The 24,427-nt window shown below is 32.8% G+C and overlaps 1 protein-coding gene across 3 annotated transcripts in view; it reads left to right on the forward strand.

Annotated features, from left to right (window-relative positions):
* The first annotated feature begins 8,540 nt into the window (after window positions 1-8,540).
* LOC117237055 (protein cycle) overlaps window positions 8,541-24,427 on the forward strand; it is a 95,076-nt gene continuing 79,189 nt past the window's right edge. Inside the window, exons 1-2 of one of the 3 annotated variants that reach the window (XM_033500656.1) lie at window positions 8,541-9,207; window positions 18,096-18,573. In XM_033500656.1, the coding sequence (XP_033356547.1) occupies window positions 9,192-9,207; window positions 18,096-18,573 (494 nt within the window). In that variant the 5' untranslated portion in view covers window positions 8,541-9,191. Of the gene's footprint in view, window positions 9,208-9,467; window positions 9,714-18,095; window positions 18,574-24,427 lie in introns of those variants that run through there. The other 2 variants (XM_033500657.1, XM_033500655.1) reach the window with 2 other exon arrangements.

Below are 24,427 nucleotides of genomic sequence, written 5' to 3' on the forward strand. Positions count from 1 at the left end.
TAAACTATAAACTAACCAGCGCGGCGCCCGATCCGCGTTTGTCACATTTGAGGATTATTGCCGAGCGAAATATTTCAGTTCGAAAATTTACGGCCGCCGGTAAGCCGATGAGGCCCGTTAACAAAGGTTAAAGATCGTTGTTTGAAATACATTGCTTCTCGGCGAATAATTGGATAAGCATGATGCACGAGGGAGAGAGAGAGAGAGAGAGGGAGATAGAGAGAGCGAGAGGAAGAGAGAAACAGAAAAGGCAACAGCGTGCGAAATCAGCGTAAATTAATCGAGGATGATCTCCGGTTACTGAAAAATCACGCTAATGAGTATGTAGGGCCGATTTAGAGAAGGGGTCGAGGAAGGTCTCTGTGGTCACTTCAAACGTCGATGTCGATCATAAATTGGGGGCTGATACGATGGGGACGATGACAATTACCGTTGCGTTACAAACAGATCGGTACATACGGACCGACGTTCGAGCTTAATTCGTGTAATTAGCACTAATTAATACAATATACTCAACTCTCACAAGATCTTAGCATTGATCAGGGATCAAGGGATCAAGAGATCATTTTGTAGATGCTACACATCAGTCTTCGCTGATTAAAATACAATGGGTCATGAAAGTTTTCGAATACTTACTATAGAGGATTTTTATAAATATTTTCTATGCCTTCTACGAAACTTTGGGAAATGTCATTAGTACTGCAATGAGATACGATTTTATTGTAATTATATTAACAAAATTTGAAACCAAGCTAAAAGTTCATATATGTACTAAACGTTACAATAAAAGATATTCATACGTGATACTACCGTTTGACTCTCTATTCGTTAACTTATATTTATTATTTGTTATAACCTTTTTTCAGGAGTTCATGATGTATCATACTCATATTTATACTGCGTACGACTGGCGCACGAAAATGTTTGGACACATAACATAGCAAATTTTTATAAATACCACATGTACATTATACACGAAACTTTCTAAAATTTCTTCTAAAAGTTGAGGTTACGATTATCATAATTATATTCACGAAACCTGAAATGAATCTAAAAATGTATGTAAAAATTGTATTTAGGATAAACATATGTCGAAGCATGAATAACCATTGTAAGCACGTACTAAATGTTAAATATGATCTCACTGAATGTTGAGGTTTATTAATACTATATAATAAATAATTGACTGTTTAAATACTTTTGTGATCTCTACGAAATATGTACTTGTACTATCTACGTACGTTTCCAGATTTGTTTCAAACTTTACCAATATAGTCTCATTTCAGTGCTAATGTTTCAAGATGTTTCGTATAACACAATAATATATTCATAAAAGATATCTACAAGTGTCTGAATACACTCGTGAGTCGTTGTATTTAAATACTGAAATTCTAATATAAATTGCGTATTTTATATTTATTCGATATGCGTTAAAACGTTCTTTCATAATGTTATTTGGTCGTGTAGTATCGTTAACTATTAGTATGCGAAATAATCAATTTTAAGCTGAAATATTGAAGAAAACTATTTTTATTTCTGTATGATGCCATATGATTTAAAAGTTGTATAACTACCGATCTATATGTTTTTAACATTATTTTGTATCTTCTTACTATTCTATTTTGTTTTATCATCGTACTATGTACTGTTTTGTCAACGATTTTCCTATCAATGCGAATAACTATGATATAACTGACTCTCTCAGAACAGAATTCTTCTACTCTGTGAGAAAAATTATTCTTTTATTAATTATTCATCATAGGAACATATTCCTTCTGATGTTTCTATAAAAATGACATCATGCAGTAAAATTGAATATATTTATGAATATATTTATCGTTTAATTAATTATTGATTTACTCAAGTGTTGTTATGTTACAAATAAATAATATCAAGCGTAACCAGGCGAATGGCAATTTTTGGTCATATACATATTGTGGAAATTTTCAAGTCAACGAAGAAAAATCTAATTCCTCTGAAGATTAATTCCTAACGTTGTGTTAATATAATTTATTTTAATCAATTATGACTACAAACTCAGGAATATAACAAAGAGTGATTTTATAGTATACATATTTGCTGTGACCCGATTGAATATCGACAATACTACGATTCTTACAAAATAATAAGAGAAACTTTTTTCATAAAACATCCACGCTCCCTCCCGTAGTATCTTTCGAGTTGTTCCTGTTTACGAAGAGCCTGTACAAGAAGTCCGCAAACGTCATTCGGCATCTTCTTCATTGTGTAAGGACTGCTACGATGAGTTGCATGTAGCTGCATTTTTAAATCGAGCAAATAGTATTTTGTGCACGCATACATATGTATACACAGAGGAAGAATGAAATTTTTCATTGATAATGTGAACATAACCGAAAACACAGGAATGAAAAATATTAGATATCTTTTTGGATACGTGTCGATATTTATTATGACTTCGCTGTTGCGTTACTTTTCCGTGAAATTCATGCGTATTTATTGACTCGATTGATATGCTCGATGAATAATGGTTTCTTTTACTCTCATATTGAATCCTGTACACACACGCAGTGTGGGTATACTGGTATTAGCGTCTGGCCTGAACAATTCACATTTTGTTGGCTTCCTGTGATAGATATTGGGAAGAAATTCCTTAAAATGCACATTTTAAAGGTGATAATACCAGACAAACTGTCATACAAAAGTCATAACAAACGATGTAAGTAGTACACATGTTACAAATATCGAATCAGTTAGTTATCTCGACGAGAAAATTTTAAAAAATTATTCAAATACATGCGATATATTTTTTTCTAATGTTTTCATCGAAACATCTTTGCGATCTTCATAAAATTATGAACTATATTATTTGGTTAATTCATAATGTTAACATTCAAAGATTAATATGATATATAAATTTATATAATAGATTTAATACGAATATTCTGTTTATTTCCTGATTCAATTTGAGTTTTACTTTCAATTAGCTGGCTGTAATGTAGGTACAATATTGTATCTTCACCATTTTATATTTTATATAGCAATATATTGTTTCAAAACGTGAAAATGTATGTCGGTAGGAAGTAAAATTATGACTCGATTAGCCATGAAACTAAAAGGATGATACTTTTAAAAACTAATGTATATAATTAAATTCTCAAAATCTTAGATGACTATGATTTTCAACCATATTCTTCTCAGTGTCCCATATTACAATGTTTTTGAATTTCTTCTTTAATATAATAGAGGCTCACATTGTTATTTTTACATAACACGTTTTTAGGTATATTTCATTTTAAGTGTAATCTCAACATTTAGTTTTGGAAACTAGGAAATCAACAAAACATTTTCTTAAATATCTCTTTAAATTAATCTTCACTCGCCGTAATATTTATCCTTTTCCTTCTTATATTTTGTTCATTTGCTTATTAAATATATTTTACAAAATTTTCTAACTATTGTAAATTTCCTCTCTTTGATTCAATTAATTATAGCATTTTTACACTCATTTGATTTCAATACTGGATTACCCGGCGCTTCTCTCGAATAGAAGTAACCCTCGCGTTACCTTATTGGAAATTTTCCAATGACCCCTTATACCTTTAAGGGGAAGAAATTCGCAGGGTTGGCACCCTGATTCTTCGCACATTCGATTTTATTCGAATTTCGGGACAACAGAATCGTGGGTATATCATTTTCTCTAACTACTTTCTTTTTCCTTCACTCGTATTACATCCTGACTAAAAATATTCTGTAAAATTGATCGAAACACATTGTTGCTAATTTACGTCAGATTCTCGAATAGATAAAAATGAAGGTGGTTGCATAAACTTAGTAAACGAGATACTAATTTTTCGTCTTCTTGGTGAGATTTTCGACCTAAGCATACTTTTTTGTTCTTAAAAAATTTCTCAAATTTGAGGAATTTATGCAAGAATCATTATTGATGTGAATGATTTCTCACTTCAATTTTGTGCTACAAATTTTCTTATAATATAAAAAATTACCTACGTTGAAATGAAAGCGAGTTTAAGGCACAAAAATTTTGAGATCGATTAAATTTCGTTTAAATTAGTCAAGTTATTGGAATTCGGGCAATTCAAATTTGAATAAGTTAAAACATCGTTGCTAACAGGAAATTGTCATTTTCTTGTTTCAATATCTTTACAAGTTTCTACACTTATCTTTATTAGTCAAATCACTGGATTTCTAGTCATTTTGAACACTTTGTTCCTATGAATCTATTAATTTACGTGACTTGAGATATGCTTACAAATTTCGAAAGATATTGATCCATTTCATCTATTCCTTGATTTGATGCAATAATATTTCTATTTTCGCATTTATTGATATTAATTGATTAATTGAACTTTATCATATCTTTACTCTGTTTATAATTACTACTAACAATTTACAAATATTTTCAAATAAATTTCTACGAAAATTTTTATAAATATACTGTGTGTGATATACGAAATGTTTGAGCTTTCGTTAGCACTGTAATGAGACACGATTACCACGATTATAATGGAAAAGTTTCGAACAATTCCAAGAATGTATCTACATAAAAGTAATTTCAAACATAGTTTAACAATAATGCCATTAAATATAACAAATAAATATATAATAATGCAAGTGCAAATAATTCGGTGATCCGTGTGATGTACATATGTTTGCAATAAATATTTTGTAGCACACGTCTACATTTTTAAATTCATATCGAAGATTAATAGTACTATCACGACAATCGTGTTTCGTTGCAGTGCCAATAAAATTTCAATATGATTTGTAGACATAACGTACATAATATGGGATTCATAAAAAGTTTCTATTTTATTTAAGTATTTAAATTAAGTATTTAAATATTTTTATGATTACTTGTCTCTTATTTTTTTTATTCAATTTAACATTTTTTTTTCAAACAGTTTAAGTTCAAGTAAGTTCACTGACTTTGGCAAGATTTTACCGATGTATATTTGAGGCAAGAAAGAAAGTATGTTCTGTTAATCTTCCATTCGAGTCAATTAGTGTCGTATCAACGATAAGACGTGAAATTACAAGATATCGATGCCATTCCTCAGTGTTTCGCAGAATACAAGTTCTCAAGCCATTCGAATGACAGTATCGTTAAGATGCAAACTATTATCGCGGTTTCGCACTGTAATTAACGAAACCTGTATTTCCCAATAGAAAAACAGGCAGATGAAAATAATCGACGTAATATTCCATTACGGAAATGTTTCCTAATGTACATATACCTCTTAGTGTGCAAAAACATCATTAACATTTTTAATGACACGCATCTTAAATCCAGACAATTTGTACTAAAATTATGGAGGAAACCATAAGTCATTTTTATCGATTTTCGAATTTTTCTGCTATTTGTTGAAGAAGACTTACTTTAAAATAATATCATTGGGAAAGGAACGATTTGTTAGACTTAAAGATATGCACAAGCCACGAAAGTATTCGAATACTCATAGATACATTTTACGAATATATTATATTGGTAGTTTAAAACAAATTTGAAAAGATATAGAGAAATTACAAGGTATTTAGTACAACTATATGTTTCATGAAGACTGGTTATCCGTTATATTAATAAACGTCAATATTCAGTGGGAGCATATTTAACACTCGGTATATGCTTAACATAGCTATTCATGCTGTATACTAATATTTTACTAAATATACAGGGTGGTTGATAACTGGTGGTACAAACGGAAGGGGGTGATTCTACGCGAAAAAAGAAGTCGAAAATATAGAATAAAAATTTTTCGTTCGAGGCTTTGTTTTCGAGAAAATCGACTTTGAATTTTCGCTCGGTACGCGTGCACTTTATCGCGTCTCGTTATAACGGATCTCACTGTAGATCGTTGTCTCGATGGAAAAATTAAAAGAAAAATTTTATTCTATATTTTCGACTTCTTTTTTCGCGTAGAATCACCCCCTTTCCGCTTGTACCACCAGTTACCAACCACCCTGTATATTTGTTTGCAACATATATCTTGCAATTTTTACATATATACATTCTTAGATAGATTTCAAATTTTACTAATATGATCGTAACAGTCGTGTCTTATTACAATGCTAATGATACTTTTAAATATTTTATATAACACGTACAATACGAAACTAAACATTTTCTATAGTAAGTGCTCAAATACTTTCGGGAGTCGATGTAAGTTTTACAAAAAGAGGTGATATTTATATTCACGAAATATTAAAAGTACACAAAACCAACAACATAATTCAAGATTAAGGACTTATTTGCAATAAGGGACGTGTCTGTTAAAATATATAATCTGTCTGCTTCGAAATATTCGAAGTCGAAACTTTTTTTTATTTACGAGACGCCTATAAATTCAATAATACATAAACTTCGTTTTTAACATATACTAAAATAATAAAAAAGATGAATCTTTACTTCTAATAAAAAGTGATAAAGCCTTGAAGAATATGATTTTGAACGCCCTTCTTCCGAGTATCGAGTTTCCTCGTTATATTACTACATTGAAACTAGTTATACGTGCGCAATATTTTATTAAACGCAGATTTAGATAAACATAAAGCGATAGAATCAGATATTTTAAAATATCCATTGAATGGAAAACAAATATGAGAAAAGTATTAAATTTGTAGCTTAATTTGATGCGTCAAGATCTATAAACTCATTTTTTATGTATATTAGAATTAATCTTCGATCATTTTTTGTAACTTTATGGCACTAATTCACACAGATTATAATTTACGTAGACAAAAATTGTGCATCATTAATTTTGAATGTGAATTCAAAATATATTACGCATCGAAGTTATTGTCTGTTATTATAGGTGCAAAAGATAGGTTTTCAAAATAATTGTTTTAATTTTAAAAGTATTCAGATGAAAATTGATAAAAGATAGCTTTCAATTAACTTTATGCATATCGATCATTTGTAATTTTTAAAAGGGACGACAAAGATATATATTTAGTTCGAAAATCAAATACAAATATGGCATTAATTAATATAGTACTAATTAATACTTGAATTTTAAAATTCTCCCTCTGCGAAGCCCGAAAAATGCCAGCCATTGTAACTTCTCCCTGTAATTTGCATATACGTAGTGAAATCCAATTCTGTTTACCTACCTTACTAACCGTACAAAAATCGCAATGGTCAATTCCAAAAATTGAAAAGTATAGGAGAAAAGTGACAATGTTATAAATACTGTTTTGTTAATTTATTTTAAATTTTGCTATTATTCATATAATTTCCTTCTAACAAATAAACTTATGGGCACAAGTTATTCATTTTTTGAGAATTAAACATTAATCGCGTATTTATGCAATGAAATTAAGTAATAAACAAGTGAAATTGATCGGTTTGGCCTTTGGGAGACTCTTATGCCAGAAGATTGGGGATAAAACGTGGCGATATTTCTTCTAATTGTATTCTTCTAATTAATTGTATTTCTTCTAATTAATTCTAAACAATCCAAAACGAAAATCATAGCTTTCGAAACAAATTTTGAGCGATTCCGATGAAGTGGTTGCGCGAAAACCTTATTGGTTTCCTGTTGAACCTTCCCGAGGGATTAGACCTGCGTATGATGATCACGGTACCATCGACATCGACGCTGTATAAGCGCCGAGGTGTAGGGCGGTTTTAGTCACTCCCACTTGCGCCGGCAACACGCGACCGCGTGGTCTATTTCCTCGTGTCTGGATTTGCCGCGAATTTTCAAAGTGTTCGTTCTTTGGGAAATTTGAAAAATTTGGCAGCTCTTAACACAGAAATTAGTTCCAGAGATTTAGAAATATAAAAATTTTGAAGCTTAAAAAATGGAAGTGTAAACGCATAAATGAAGATTGTGATAATTTTAACTGTGTGAATTTTGTTTTGCTGAAATTGTAAAGATTTGAGAAGATATAATAACGTAAAATGTTTGTGTATTCAATAACGTCAAGTTCTATCAAATTGATACGCACCCCCTGATATGTAAAGGTCTCCTTGAAACCTTGAATTTGGCAGCCTTAACACAGAAATTAGTTCCAGAGATTTAAAAATATAAAAATTTTGAAGCTTGAAAAATGGAAGTGTAAACGTATAAATGAAGATTGTGATAATTTTAATTGTGTGAATTTTGTTTTGCTGAAATTGTAAAGATTTGAGAAGATATAATAACGTAAAATGTTCGTGTATTCAATAACGTCAAGTTCTATTAAATTGATACGCACCCCCTGATATGTAAAGGTCTCCTTGAAACACAAAAGACTTGTTGATGTCATTGTAACGAAGATTAAAAACTTCTTGTGGCTGTAGAAAAAACACATCGATAAAGCATTTTCACCGCAAAAGACAGGAAATTATCGTGCGAGTTAGCTGGGTTATCTGAAAACTCTACTACTCTCGTCGAAAGATACTGAGCGATATCAATACCGTAATCGATGACATAAGAAAAAGCAACTCTACTTAGCGCAAAAAGACTGGAAGAAAATCGACTTAAACGTACTAGTAGTACCATTCGTGCTATTATAGTGGCAACAGAAGTAGGTCGATAAAGGTCATTTTTCAAAGAACATTATTTCAAAGAGTAACATACGATTAAACAAGAACAATAAAGCACTTAATTGTGCGACCAACTGTCGGAGCTTTTGGAGAAGGGAATAGACAGAGAGAAAAGTTGGCATAAACGTAGAAGCAAGCAATAGTTTTAGTCACTCCCACCTGCTGCGGTGGGCCAGAAGAGCACGTGGTCCAGAACAGCGGTAATCCGTATTGCGTCAGGATCTATCATCGGTGTTGTTCCACTTCCACCTCCGGCTAGTCCACCACCACCATCACTACCACCACCCGCGCTCAGTATTCGTTTGCCGCCTCGGGTGAAGAGTGCGCGTGAGTTCGTAAAGTCGTTTGCTACCACCACTACAACCACCACCTCTCTAATGGAACAGTAGTGGCACGGTAAACGATCGCGAAGGTTGCCAACGGTTGTGGCGTTCCTCGTGTATCGTATGGTTCTCGCGGTGGCCGCCTCTTCTTTCGGTAGCACGTGGTAGCATCGAAGAACTCGCGATATTCGACTCAGTGGTCCGCGAGCGGCACGACCTCGTCGTCGTCGAAGAGGCACCCTCGAAGCACGAGGGCATCGGTTGAGAGGAGGGAAGGCGTGAGGCCTTCTGCGCTCCTCGAGGATGACGCCGCTTCCTCGTCGTCGGCGACGACGTGGATGTACGCGCTTCTCGGTAAGCTCTAAACGACGATAAAATATTAGGAAAACGTAGAATCAAGAGTCGAAACGTGGTTGCAACGTGTAAACAAGTGTCTCAGTGTTCGTGAAAAATTTTGCTCCGTTTGTTTGAAACGCAAGGACTGTACGTTGAAATTGTCGCTGGTGAAATTCAGCCGAAACAACGAGGAATTAAATGTATTTATTTATTAGAAAACGCGTTAAATTAAATTCATCGTATTATCCGTTCATGAAGGATTGACAGATTGTTTCTTCAGTTCATCTCGAGCAACGTGATTCGAGTTGCACGATCGCGTCATTTCCTGGTTTGTCTTATATTCCTCGAGTGCAATAGTGGTGTTCTGTATTGTTAGAAAGCGTTTTATACTCGGTGAATATTTGGTGGAATGACACGTGTCAGTGAAAATGTGCACCGTCTTTCTAGGATGCTTCGATCTCGACATAAAATTAACGCTTGTCGACGAACTACGTGCCTCCGGAATCTCACGTTGCGCATCCAAGGTATCTCCCTACTTTCTTCATTAACATCGCCTATGACTGTCCGTTGCAACGATCTAATCATATTGTAAATATGATTTACGTATTGTTACTCGAATGTTTGTCAGACCATATAGAAATCAGCTTATCTTCGAGACTCTTCAATTCCTGGTAATTTCTAAATTTCTTTCTCTGTTCTCCGTATCAAATTTTTTCTTTCCTTCTTCTTTTATATCTTCTCTTATCGTAATCAGAGATCAATGTGAAAATGTCTGCTTTATTTATATCTTAAGCGAATGCCTCTTCCTTGGCGCAAAGCGTTCATCTTATCCTATTCTCGTTGTTGAATGCAAGGTTGATAATTCTCTTCAATAATCATAATAATGTTCTTCGTCTAATAATTGTTCTCTTCTGATTTGATACGGGCTGACATTATCTTCTTATCTCTGACTATTACATTCTATATCATGAGCAGCACCCTTTTTCTGCATTTCTCAAGGTGAATTGAACGCGAACGATCATATCATAGTTGCACGTTTGCTACAAAAAATTAATTTCTAAAATTAAACAAGAGATTTTGCACGGGTTTGCATACACGTACAATATCTAAAAGTTTGTTATATTTTCTTTAAGCGTCTTTGACTTGAATACTTTAATAAAACTTCTCCTTTCGTCCTCTTTTCTTTCAATTACACTTTTCGAGAAGATACTTGTAAAATGCAATTACGTTTCTAACATTATTCAATTGTTTAATTTTACATATTCGATAGGCTGATTGTGCAATGATGACGAATAAAGTGAAAATTGACCGGAGGATTGAAATGTTGTACTTTTTATAATTTTTATAATTTTGTGGATTTATAAATATCTCTCTTTGATAACCTAATATAATTATATACTTAAAATATGTGTCTTTTATTGCTGCAATTTGATAAAAATTTGAAGTCACGACGCATCGAACGCGTACTTTATTCGAGGTTAAACGAAAGCTAACGTTACATTTTAACATTATCTTCGTGACAGGTGAATGCAATTCTTTAAACTTGTACTGTTTAGAAGATATTAAACGCTATTATCGAGCGTTAAATGTAAATCCATTTACTAATGCCCTTGTTATACAAGATAGTAAAAAAAATTGTTATAGCAGGGCAAAGTAGAAATTCCGTTAGATTATCAAAATAATTTTCAACTCCTAACAGAGTAAGGAATAATATTTAAATGTGTAAAAATATTAAAATATAGAATTATATATTTTGCAATTTATAACATGTTAACTTCTTGCTAAATAGTAGAATTTCAAAACGTGTATATTGATTCTACATCAAAGACAAAAGCATTTAACAAGTATACAGGGTGGTTGGTAATTGGTGGTACAAGCGGAAAGGGGGTGATCCTACGCGAAAAAAGAAGTCGAAAATATACAATAAAAATTTTTTTTTAATTTTTCCATCGAGACAACGATCTACAGTGAGATTCATTATAACGAGACGTGATAAAGTGCACGCGTACCGAGCGAAAATTCAAAGTCGATTTTCTCGAAAACAAAGCCTCAAATAAAAAATTTTTATTCTACATTTTCGACTTCTTTTTTCGCGTAGAATCACCCCCTTTCCGCTTGTACCACCAGTTACCAACCACCCTGTATTATTGAATTTAATGCCGAATTTACACTATTTCATTTTGCTGGTATATGGCGAATGAACGCTGTTTTTACCCTTGTTTCATCCGTGTTTGACACTGTGTAAATTCGGCTTAAGACTATAAATTGTTTCAAGCCAATCATCTTTTCTTTTCGCGTAAAGATCGGCATTGCTATCATTATTGATTTTATTTGTAATTGCGTAAATTTCTGCGTGTCATGTAATAGGATGAAAAGATCACTAGTTCCTGACGTCTTTTACGCAAGAGAAAAGTCATTGAAACGTTTCTAAACGACGCTGGTCGTATTACAAAATTACTGTCGGTGTCATTACAACATCACGCGGAATGATAATCATTAGTCTGCAAGTTTCTTTCTTTCGTTGTTGTATCGAATTACTGAATGAATTTTACGCCAGATGTGTTGTGCAAACAATATTTAATGATCTTGCACTTGAATTTTAAACGAAGTAAAATATTTCATTTAGTTTTGCTTATTACTTGACGAGAATTCCATTATTAACAATTTCAGTAAAATCATTTTTTTGATAATATACTATAGAAATACGGATAGAAATAGTAGACACATAGAATAATATGTAGGATGACCCAGATAACGTGGTCAACCGACTAGCGGCTGATTGTACGTGTAAAAATAAGTCGAAAATGTAGAATGACATTTTTTCACAAAATGCTTCGTTTCCGAGAAAACTAAACTTGAATTTATTTGCTTGTTAACATATATGCATTAGGTCAGTCCTCATTTAAATATATTAAAACTCTACTTTCTTACAAATGGAGACTTAAATGGAAAACTTCCATTATGCATTTTTGGCTTATTTTGTCATGTGGATTGTTTGCTCGTATATCTCCAGCTGATTTTACTCAAATTTACTCGAGTTTACTCAAATCTCCTGCTGATTGTTTGTGTTCATACCCATTTGTTGATCATCCAACTTCAGGTATGCTTGAAAAATGTTCAAACTCGATTTTCTCGAGAACGAGGCCTGATTTATATGCCAAAAAATGTATTATACTTTTGACTTATTTATGCATCGAGAACCCCTTCCCCCTTCTAACCTGTTGACCACATTATGCGACACACCATTAGAATAGATAAGACAAAACAGTTGATATATTTTTAATGAAAGTTTAAATTTGAAATAACTGAAGGGATCCTGGAAGTTATATATGACAAATTTTGCGTAAAGAGTTAACTATTTATTGTGAGTTATTTACTAATTTTAATTTGATTTTATTTATGGAAATTAGAACCTTATGATATCTTTCTTATAAAAAGCGCAAGGAATTAATTTAATTATATAATTTAATTAATTTAATTTTCAAAAAATAAATTTACTCATTTTTTTTTTTAAAGAATTTTATGCTAACGATGCCTTTAATTGATTTTAACGATATTTGACTCGAATGTCTGCAATCTTATTTTCACTGACCTTGTCTTTATATTGGGTCGTTTAAATTCATGTAGATTTTTCAAGTTTCTGTGTTTTAAAAAATTCCCCAAAATTCGTGAATCATCTTCCAAGTTTCTAGAATACAGTGCAATAATTTTGATTACATGTACATATTATATTAATCATTATATTAATATTACATTATACTACATATTATATTAATCTTTTTAAGTAAAGCAAAATTTAAACGAAAATATGGAAAAAAATGAAGAATTACTTAAAACTACTGGTCGTAAACGACTCAATATACACATGCGTCATGGGTTAAACATGTTTTTCTAACCAAATGTAGTCGATTAAGAGTTCTGCTAGAAGCTGCTTGGAGCGATTACAACCTAGAATCTTGATTCTTCTTTTACGATCAACTTTCACAATCATTTTATTGTTCCTAAATGACATTGATCCTACATTATTTCTTAAAATACTGCTTTCTTTGCGTGCGAAATTTTGGAGTATATTTTTGTAACATATTTTCATTTACGTAACACTTATATATCACTTAAAAACATTTTCTGACATTGCTTGAAAATTTTATAATCCACTTTAATCTCTTTTTAGGATTGTAGTAAAATTTATATGACATATACAAAACTATATATTATGATAGAATTATGTTACACACAAATTATATAAAGTTCATTTTTCACTGTTCGAATAATGAGCAATTATATTTTCCTTACGCTTTATTTTATATTTGATGTAATTATTTGTCTTTTTACGTTCATAAATAAAAATGGAAAGACTATTTTTAAACTTTGATGTTAAAATTGCTTGATCTCGTCCTTGATTTGGAATACAATTGTCTTCGTTTCTTCATAGAACTTCATGAAGAGCAAGTTGCATAATGAATATTTCATAATACAAAGTATGATGAGCAACTCATTCATTAAACTCATTTCTAGCTATTTTTAAGGTTTATTCCTATTTATGTCAGAAATAACTTAACATTTTTTTTCATATATTCCACACACATGATGTACAAGCTTGTATCTAAAAGATTTGCATAGACAGAGAGTATATACATATTTTTCATAATGTTTCAAATTTCTAGACTGCAGCTTTTTTTCTTAACCTTTCTCTATCTAGTTAGAAATGAATGAAAGAAACTATATTATTATTATTATTATTATTATTATTATTATTATTGCTTAGTCCGTGCCTTTCGGCTTTGGACGAACTTTCGGTTTTACATCTCTTATGTCTATTTCTCTTCTTATATGTCTACCTCCCCTCTTTTCCACTCTATTCTATTGCACTACCTTACTTATTCTACCTCTAAAAACTAAAAATTAGGAAATATAAATTAGCAACTAATGACTGAAAACTACTGCAACTTTGGTCTTTAGCCTCCTTGCTGTGCCTCCTTCCTGTCGTTTGCCCTTCTCTTCTCTATTATTGCTTTCAGTTTTGTTAAACCTTCTCCAGTCTCATTTAGCGTTTTTCCTACGTCCTTTGGTCCTCCCGTTATTTCACATTCTTCTATTACATGTCTTAGGTCTTCTTCTTTCCTTCTGCATAGTCTGCTTCTTTTCTCCCCCTCTTCTTTCCAGTATTCCCTTGCTTTGGTCTCGTTTCCGCATCTGAATCTTGCCAGTATTCTTCTGTCCTTGCACTTCATCCTCCCTTCTAAGTACTTTGGTAATTTTTCTTTGGCTATGTTTCTGTAGTGTATATTATACTTAGATTCCCTTATCCTTTTCCCCCTCTCTTCTGCTTCTCTCGTTCTTCTTCCTTCTATAATTTGGTCTGCTGTCATCCTTTCTTGCTCCTCTCCTGTTTCTATCTGCGTCCCTCCTTTTCTCACCTCTTCTAGTCCCTTCTTTCTCTTTCCTGCTCTTTTCCCTTCATGACCATTCCCCCAATCTCTCCCTCTTTCCTTTATACACTCCTTTATTAATTCCTTCCTTGATTCTAGGGCTTTCTCTTCGTACCTTGCTGCTCATGAAAGAAACTATACTTTTAATTAAAAATCAAGAATTGTAGTTTTAAAAACGTTTCTCTCTTTACTATTTAATAAAATAGAGGAAACTATGTTATTATTCTAAAGCCAAAAATTTAAATTACATTAATTTCCCTATTGTACTAAACACAACATTCATCTATGTTTCTTCCTTGAATTTCATTCACAACAATTTTATGATACCCGTTTCACAACATCTAGTGCTCTCATCAAATGAATGATTCTTTTATCAAATTAAAAGCAATGGAGGTAGTGTTAATTAGAAGAGAATTACATCATTTCGTATCACTAAGGCATTCTACGTGGAGGGTCAATGGGCTCTTGCAACAGCCGTCGCTTTACACTGACATATTAGCACGTGCACACAGGCGAAATGCCATAAAAATACGAAATTGTCTGTCAGCCAGAGAGGTGCAATTAATGTGCGGTTGAAGGCGTACGATTCGCCATAGACCATGTTAGCCCCCTGATTCTTCGCCAATTTGTTATCCGTCTACCAACGCGCTAATGATTCCGAACCTCGTTGTCTTCGCACAATCGCAGAACATTGTTGCCGTGAAAATTTAATTATCTCAACGATTTTTCGAAGTCCATTAAACGAGTATCTGCTGGCTATTCTTCACGATACAGGACGTAGATTAACCACATATAATAGTCATCTCTTCAAGATGATACCTGCCTATCATGTGAGCATGTGAGTTAAAAATTGAAATATGATTAGCTTTAGCTGAGGAGAAAATGTAAATCGCATAACAACGGAGGAGGAGCACTTTATATTTTTACTGAAGCTTAATGAGTATTATAATTGATCATAACATTCTTCATACATGCAAAGCGTTGTACTCGTTAGTGAAAATATTCTATCCACCATTTCGTAATTTTTATCATTTTATTTTGTCGATTCTCGCATTCATTTCATACAACCACATGTGTATTAAAATTAGAAGCACTTTAAATTCGAAAAATTGGATGGCGTACAAATCCCGTATGCTAGAAAAATTAACGGTGTACTGTAATGTTAATGCCAATCCTTAAGCGACATACTGTAGGCTGTTTCATATCGAAAATTATTACAATCGTGACGATAATGACTCGGAATATTCGCTTAGTTCTTTCTTGTTAATCATCGTACGACAACCTAATGTCAAAGGTCTGGTTCTCTATTTCCGCCATCCGCAGATGCGGAAAATTGACACTTCCTAACGCGTGAGAAACCAGGTTAATTATTTGCTAAAGAGGCTAATAGAATAAAGTTTATTTCTTCGAGAAACAATAATATCGAAATCCAGAATTGTTTTTGCTTTAACATACAAATACAGTTTTGCATGATTATTCTGCTACAGGCCAGACGATATTTTCATCCTGTTCTATAATTATCAGATTGTGAAAGTACAAGAACCAATATATGTTTCTTTGCTAATCGAACGCATAATAATTTACGTGAATTTCGGCTTGAAATCTTTTTCAGCAGATCTATCATACAATGCTCGTCATGTATTAATTTATCTCTTGTATATTATTAATATTTAATCTCTTTCATTTATTGTATTTTCGACAATTTGTTCTTCTTCTCGAGTTGCAATTGTCTCGCGCTATCTTCGATTCACTTTATATGATGATTTAATCTTTGATAATAATGTGGCACTAACCTTTTTGTTTTGTTAATGTAATTTGAATTTCCACTTGAGATTATTCTATTTTTATAATAAAACTATATAGTTTCATTACAATATACACATACCATTACCTTTATCGAGAATTGCAGTCCCAATTTTGTGTATTATAATAAAATATGATAGTTTCTAATTATATTATTATTAATTTTAAAAGTTTTAATATTATTTTCAAATATTAGATTCAAAACATAATTGAGCTGGAGATACGGCCAACAATAGTAAACAAAAAGGGAAGATAGTTGGAAACAAGAAAAATGACTAAGAATGACTTCTTCGTGTTTAAAAACAGCGTCCATAATATGCTGCATAGTTTCATCAATTTTAAATAGTAACAATTATACGTAAAACTAATTAATGGTGTAGAGGTCATTTATTACATAATTCATTACATGATTTAGTGGTAAATGCATAATATATCATTAGCATATTTATTTCTCTTTAATCGTGTTGGCGATAAGAACTCAAAGAACAATTATTGCGATTCCGTGAATCAAATAATTTAAACGAATTATTTAAAATACCTGTAAATATGTAAAATATGCAAATTAGAATCAAAGATTGTTACTAACATTTATGAGCCGATTTATACAAGGTGGTTGGTAACTGGTGGTATAAGCGGAAAGGGGGTGATTCTACGCAAAAAAAGAAGTCGAAAATATAAAATAAAAATTTTTCGTTCGAGGCTTTGTTTTCGAGAAAATCGACTTTGAATTTTCGCTCGGTACGCGTGCACTTTATCACGTCTCGTTATCTCGGATCTCACTATAGATCGTTGTCTCGATGGAAAAAGTAAAAAAAAAAATTTTTATTCTATATTTTCGACTTCTTTTTTCGCGTAGCATCACCCCCCTTTCCGCTTGTACCACCAGTTACCAACCACCCTGTATAATTACGCCAGTAAAAATTTCACCGCTCTCAAAAAATGTAGTTCCTAGTACGAGGAATTTTATCACTTCGTTGACTGCATGCGGATTCGAAAAAAAGTTCGATGTACAATTGTGCCAAGTTCTTGTTGATTAAAACCATTGGTAGTTTTCCTTGCAATATAAAGCTCATTACATTGACAGTAACGATAAAGAAGTTACTATAATCTCTAATAATAGTCTTAATCCTTTAATTTTTTGAGTGGCGCATTCATTACCATAATTTCTCAGTCATCCAAGATTTGAATTCTTTTAATTTTTGCATGATCTATTCATTTATGTTATACGGATCGATTCCATTCCAGTTTTCGAACTAGAAAACCGATTACTATCAAATTCGCCTGCATGCAAATTTTCATTCTTTCCTTCATTAAATCGTCGTTTCATTGTCACTCCTGTCGTTACATCGTTGTTTTCGTTAAAATAGATCGACGAGGAAACGAGTCTTCGACCATTTGCTCCGAGCAGAGTCGTTGATATCGAGATTCAAAAATATCCTCCAGCGCAAAGTCGTCGATTTCAAGATTCAAAAGTATTCTTTAGCGTGATAAAACGATTCCCTTATAGGGACATTCCGATGGCTCGGTCAAAGAGATTCAAACGCGCATCGTTCACGTTCCACGAACACGTGAACTCGTCTTGTCCCGATCTATTCGCATGTTGCAACCACTTTAGGACGCGGCCGTAGCGAAATCAGGATCCGGGTAAAAGAACACGGCTTTATGAATCTTCAGACGAGGGTGGATTACTGCCAGATAGCGGTGGTGTCGTGGAGAACGATGTTATGGTCGGCGATGGCACCTGCGTGAATACCTGCGGTCTCCATCATCATCAACAGCAACATTCTCCAGGTCATCGTTATCGCCAAGAACAAGCGCAACTTCAGCAACAGCAACAACAACAGTATCAGCAACAACGTCAGCAGGAGGAGCTGGAAGATTTTCTATACTTTCGTGGACCACCGGATCAGGAGATGGTGGCCCAAGAAATGGCACAGAGTTATACGCAGCTCCTCCACCCGAGTCAGGAGCCACAGGAATTCATTTCGCTGGAGGAGCTTCATCCGCGTATTCACCAGGAACATCGTGTTCACGATAACCGCGGTCGGATAGTCTCAACGATCTTATCGTCCGATACCCAACTCTACCAGCATCATCATCAACAACAACAACAACAACAAGGGAATTACTATAATCTCTCCGCTGTTCAAGAGTAAGTGATAAAAGCTATGCGTTGTTGTCATGTTTAAATAGTTATCGTTTGTGCCCCTCTCCGTTCATCATGGCTACGTACGTTCTGGAAATAAGCGTTTTAGTTCAGGCAATTACGACAGTAGAACTCCATTATTTACTCGCATGACATTTTCGTTAATAGTCGATTAACTGACCCCATTAATCTGAATATGAATTTCTGCGAATGAAAAATAATAGATAGAGAAGAAAATTAGCGAACTTGAATGAATCGTTTGCCTATGAAATGTTCAAATAAATGGAGTTCCACTGTACATTCTTATAGTTGTACGCTTCATCTGCGCGATGGAAATCATTTTTCGGTGATTCAGCTTTCGTCTGAAGTAATATAGTAGAACTCCTTTCAGATTAGTAGAACAAATATTGACGCTTTGCACTTGGAAACCATTTCAACGTCCCTTTTCGTCAACTCGTTAATTGAAACGCGAATTTCTGACAGAAACTTTATGATTACTTTATTTCCTTTATCAGTTTGCTATGATTAAGAAACGTTAGTTTTTATCATCTACAGGGTGGTTGGTAATTGGTAGTACAAGCAGAAAGGGGGTGATTCTACGCGAAAAAAGAAGTCGAAAATATACAATAAAAATTTTTTTTTAATGTTTCTATCGAAACAACGATCTACAGCGAGATCCGTTATAACGTACCGCACGCGTACCGAGCTAAAATTCAAAGTCGATTTTCTCGAAAACAAAGCCTCAAACGAAAAATTTTTATTCTATATTTTCGACTTCCTTTTTCGCGTAGAATAACCCCCTTTCCGCTTGTTCCACCAGTTACCAAACACCCTGTATACATATACTCATGTATGTCATTGTATCAATATACATTTATATCTCACAATGTTTTTAATTATTACCAATTTTCAATTATTTAATTTAAATTATTATTAATAATTACTCAGACGAGTAATAATGAGAAGAAATTCGTTCCCGGAATTATTATACACTTTTATTTAAGAAATTTTTTCTAAAATAAAATGTTTCATTTTGAGAAGAATAAAGTGCCCCTGATTTCCGGAGGTCTTATCATCAGCTTTGTATTATAAATGCAATGTCTAGAAGATTTACGTGAATTGACTATAAAATTATAAAACTGATATTCATAACAGCAAAAAGATCGTGGCAGCGTAATTGGCATTCTGAGTGCAAAGAATTAACACTATGTACAACAACCAGCTAGTTCCGAACAACAACTCATAAAATATGATTTTGTTATATTTGTAACAAAATTCGATGACTTCGAATATTTGAAAAATAAAAAAATAGCGGTAGCAAGTAATTAAAGAAATACATAAATAGATAAGTTACACATGGCGCTGGTATACTATCAATCATTGACAGTTGGTTCTTCCTTTAGCTCTTCATATTGTTAATGCATCTTTGGTAAATTTTCATAGACGCTTACGAATAATTTTTTATTGTCGTATTTGCTGTGTACTGTTATTGTCATATGTACGTGGTCAAAAGTATGGTGCTCGATTGAATTTGTTTTGTTTATCATTATTCGTAATTGTGACATGATTGGTGTGTCAGCATCGAAATCTCTAATCGGCTGACGAGTTGGTAATAAAAATTCTATGGAAATCGGTTTTCAGATTATGACATAACTCGATGTATCTACGATATAATAAGACGATTACTCGTGTTATCGGTTAGCCTTGAATTAGCACGTGACCTCATTAATCGTTGTGATTCCTGATTCCTTGATTTCCATTAAACATCTAGAATATGCGCTTCAAATCCGCCTCTGTATGTAATTATCAATAACTATTCGCTCGGAAGAAGTTGATTTTGCATGTTCCTTATTGAATACTAATAAATCTTCCGACTGATGCATTCTACCTAACAGATACTTAGTATGCTATTTTTTTCCTTTGCCAATTCATTAACCAAATTATATATAGCCATAATTATATGTGGAACGTTATTAAATATTAAACACGAAACATAAACAAAGCCGAATTGTTTGAAAATCTTACCTGATATGTAGAGGGCCATTTTTTCCTATCAACTCATTAAATAAGTGGTTTTCGTCCTAATTGTCTCGTTCATAACGTATCAGTGGGACGTTATTAATCCTGATGCGTTCTTTCGGCTGTTCTCGACCTAATTCTGTTTTTCTAACGTTAAGAAAAATCTCAAATTTCAACAAAGTATCAAAAAAATGGTACGCATGATTTTTCCCTTTCAATTTTATTTTAAACGTCTTCTTAAAACATAACAAACACATTTTGTTTCCTAAAATGCAAGCAAAATTGAAATATGAAAGTTCGAGGATTGCAGTACAGTTAGATACAGTTAGAATATTTGCAATTCAAAAATCAGCTATGAAACAGAATTCTTAGAAATTGTTACGAATGTTTGGTGAAATATGGGTCCTGTGAAATCATTTGGAAGTTTTAATATTAGCAGTTTACATATATTTTTAGACCGACGAATACAAGGATAAAAGAATAAGTGAGAGCGTTTAATGGTTTAACAGCATTGACTGTGTGAAATATGCGGCGAACAATGGGATCTTGAAAGAGTGTTCTTTCGTAGTTAGCAGCCGAGATCAAACGCGTAGCGGACGGCGCCACTCTTCATAGAATACCGTTCATGCATAATACTAAACATAAGACTGTGATATCGCCGTTATCATTCACAGACAGACATTAATGACGTCCATTGTTACTTGTTGAACTCCACTATTCCTAAACGTTCGATTTCTTACCTCACAGAACATGAAAACTTTGTCAGTCGCGTTCATATCCATATGATTCCAATATCTACCAGTTTTCGTTATTTACATCATTTTTTACCTTTAATATATATTTCACTTATTTTTATAAATAGTTAATTAAATGTTATGTTGTTGTCATATTTAATTGGTTAGTTAATGCTACTTATGTACATACATATATCGAGTATGTATATTGTCTGTTTTAGTTAAAATGTCTTATTTAGTATCTTTTTATTTTTGAAGATTGAAATATTTGAAGTTCCCTGTGTTTTTACTTTTTAAGTAAAATTATATTATATTATATAGACAGTTATGGAATAATGTTTGATATTCTAAATTAATAAGAAAAAGAAAGAAATAAAACAGGGACAGCTCAAAGAAAATGATAAAACTTAAGCTAACAACTAAGAGTTAAATTAGAGACCTGGAATTTCAACTGTTCCATCATAATGTAGTAATTTTGGGATCGTAGTAAAAAGAAATAATATATAAACATTTGAAAGTTTTATATAGAATAACATAAGACATCTGATTTGAAACTTTTTAAAACTGTTGATTAATCTAATCTTAATTTTGATTCTAATATCTCGATATTTGAAGCAGTCTGTATACAGAACATATTTAATTAATAAATTATTAAGATTCTTTAAACCTATTTAGTTTATTTCTTATTGGCTCAGTACAGATTTCATTTGCACTGTAATAGAGGGTAGTTTTTATATTAACACTTTATATCTTTATTTCACAGGACGTCAGAGATTTCTATCAAATTAATTGTACTAGTATCGCGTGAAATCAGCATTTAGATCTTTCACATCGTTTATTTCTATGTTAATTATCTCTAGTGCTTCTAAACAAAAATCTTGAATGCTTTGACTTTACGTACGTGTAAAATCTATGTATAATGTGCTGGATAGCATTTGTTATATGCACATCAGTCTCAAACTTCAACATTATCCATATTGTTCATGTTATTGAATAATATTGATGTTGATTAATATCTTACACATTTATATGTACATTTACTCCTATTATTCAATAAGATTCATAATGCAATAACGAACAATCTAATATTTCAAAACTATAAACGTTAAAACTTTCATTAAAGCTATATATATAGTGGCTATATTGTGGCTACTTGAACACTCGTCATAGAAAGCTTTTATGCATATATTGTGTACATTATATGAAACATTTTGAAATTTCATTAGCATTACAGTATCACATGATTGCCATAATTATATTGATATTTGAAATTAATCTGAAAATGTGTATAAAAGTTACAAGACATTTACTGCGAATACAATATTTTTTTAATACAAAATTAATATGCAGCATGAGCAGTTACCTTAAATAACTTTTATGACCTAAATGAAATATACACATACTTCTAATATTTATTATATCTCATAATTTGTATATATGTGTTATTTTCAGATTTGTTTCAAACTTTACCAATGTCATCGCGACACTGAGATCTCATCACAGTGCTAATGAAACTTAAAGATGTTTTATGTAACATAGATAATATATTCATAAAAGGTGTCTAAGAGTGTTCGAATAGTTTCGTGATTCATTCTATGTACCGTTTCCCTATATCTAACAACCATAATATGTATTTGAAAAAAAACGTTTCATTGATAATAAAATAAGGAAAAAAATAATTTATTATTAATTAAAGTTTGACACAAATCGGTAAAAGGAAACATAAATCCGATCGATCAAGCGAGAGATATCGACGTCGGACGTCGTCGTGCCGCAGCCTTTCGAGATCGGTGAACCGACCGGCATGTTTTACTAGAGGCCCGTAAAAGTAGATTAAACGAGCCTTTCCGCAGCAACGAGATATCGAATGTTCTTCTAATAATTGCCACTTGTATATACCCGTTTCCAAGTTTAGCGCAGTTGTGCACAAGAGAGAAGTTTAAGAGTGGAGTGGCGCAATCGAACGCGCGCTGCCCTCCAGGGCTTACTTTCCACTCTTTCTCTGGTTCTTATAAGTTCCTGACCCGCGCAAACCAATTTATAAAACTTTATTACATAATCCTCGGATTTTACGATTATCCTACAGATCTATCCAACTGTGAAAGAAATCTGTTGAAGAATCAATTCGTGATAAATTGATATAATCCTTTATAGCTTTAGTCATGAACAATTTTTTTTTATTTATTATTATTTACAATCAATTCTCGCATTGAGAATTTTCAGTAATTTTTTCTGGCGTGGCGCAGTGACATGGCTAAATATTTATAATAAATTAATACTTATTATAGATAAGTATAATTTTTGAGTAAGTTGTAAATAAGCAAATATTACTTAATATAAATAACTAATTAAATCTAGTGTTTAGGTCTAACGGGTAGTGTCTCTTCAGCCTGCGGATCTGGTCCGACGTATCAAGTAGTCCAGTAATTAGGGGGTTTCGATGTTTGTTGACTCTTTTGCTATATCTGTCGCTATATTTTGCTATTTCCTCTTTGACTGTGGGTATCTTGAGATCGCGATGTATTAATTCGATGGTGACATACCAGGGTGCATTTATAATGGATCTTAGCGTTTTCGATTGGAAGCGTTGAAGTATTTCAATGTTGGAATTACTTGCTGTTCCCCATAGTTGGATTCTTATAGAGGGTCTTATAGAGGGTAATTTATTCTGTGTGCTTAGGTTGGAGCATAGGCCAGTTTTTTTTTTTTTACGTGGAGGAAATCTTCATAGCCACCTTACCACCCTGTGGGGACGGTAGAAGGTAGTGCCGGATTCTTACCGGCTAAAACCTCCACGGGCGAGACGGTAGACCAGTGCGAGTGATCGTCGGTCCCCTGGGTGGTTAACACCAGGTATCTTTACCAAGCACTCCCAAAAAGTACACCCCACAACACACGCAAGGGAGGGGCTGGTCGCTTGCCTGTTGTATATTACTTTTAAGAGAGATTTTGGTTTTTCTATATTTTGTAAATATAATAGTTCCTATTCCGAGGATTCGAACTCGGGACGCGTCGTCTTCAGTTCTGGGCTTTTTTTTTTTTAAAGATGTTTATTAAACCAAGATACAAATTTTTAAATACCTTTTGGTGTTCACAATAAACGGTGA

This window comes from Bombus vosnesenskii, unplaced genomic scaffold (genome assembly GCF_011952255.1).
Source record: "Bombus vosnesenskii isolate JDL3184/JDL3185 unplaced genomic scaffold, Bvos_JDL3184-5_v1.1 scf7180000013355, whole genome shotgun sequence".
Lineage (NCBI taxonomy): Eukaryota > Metazoa > Arthropoda > Insecta > Hymenoptera > Apidae > Bombus > Bombus vosnesenskii.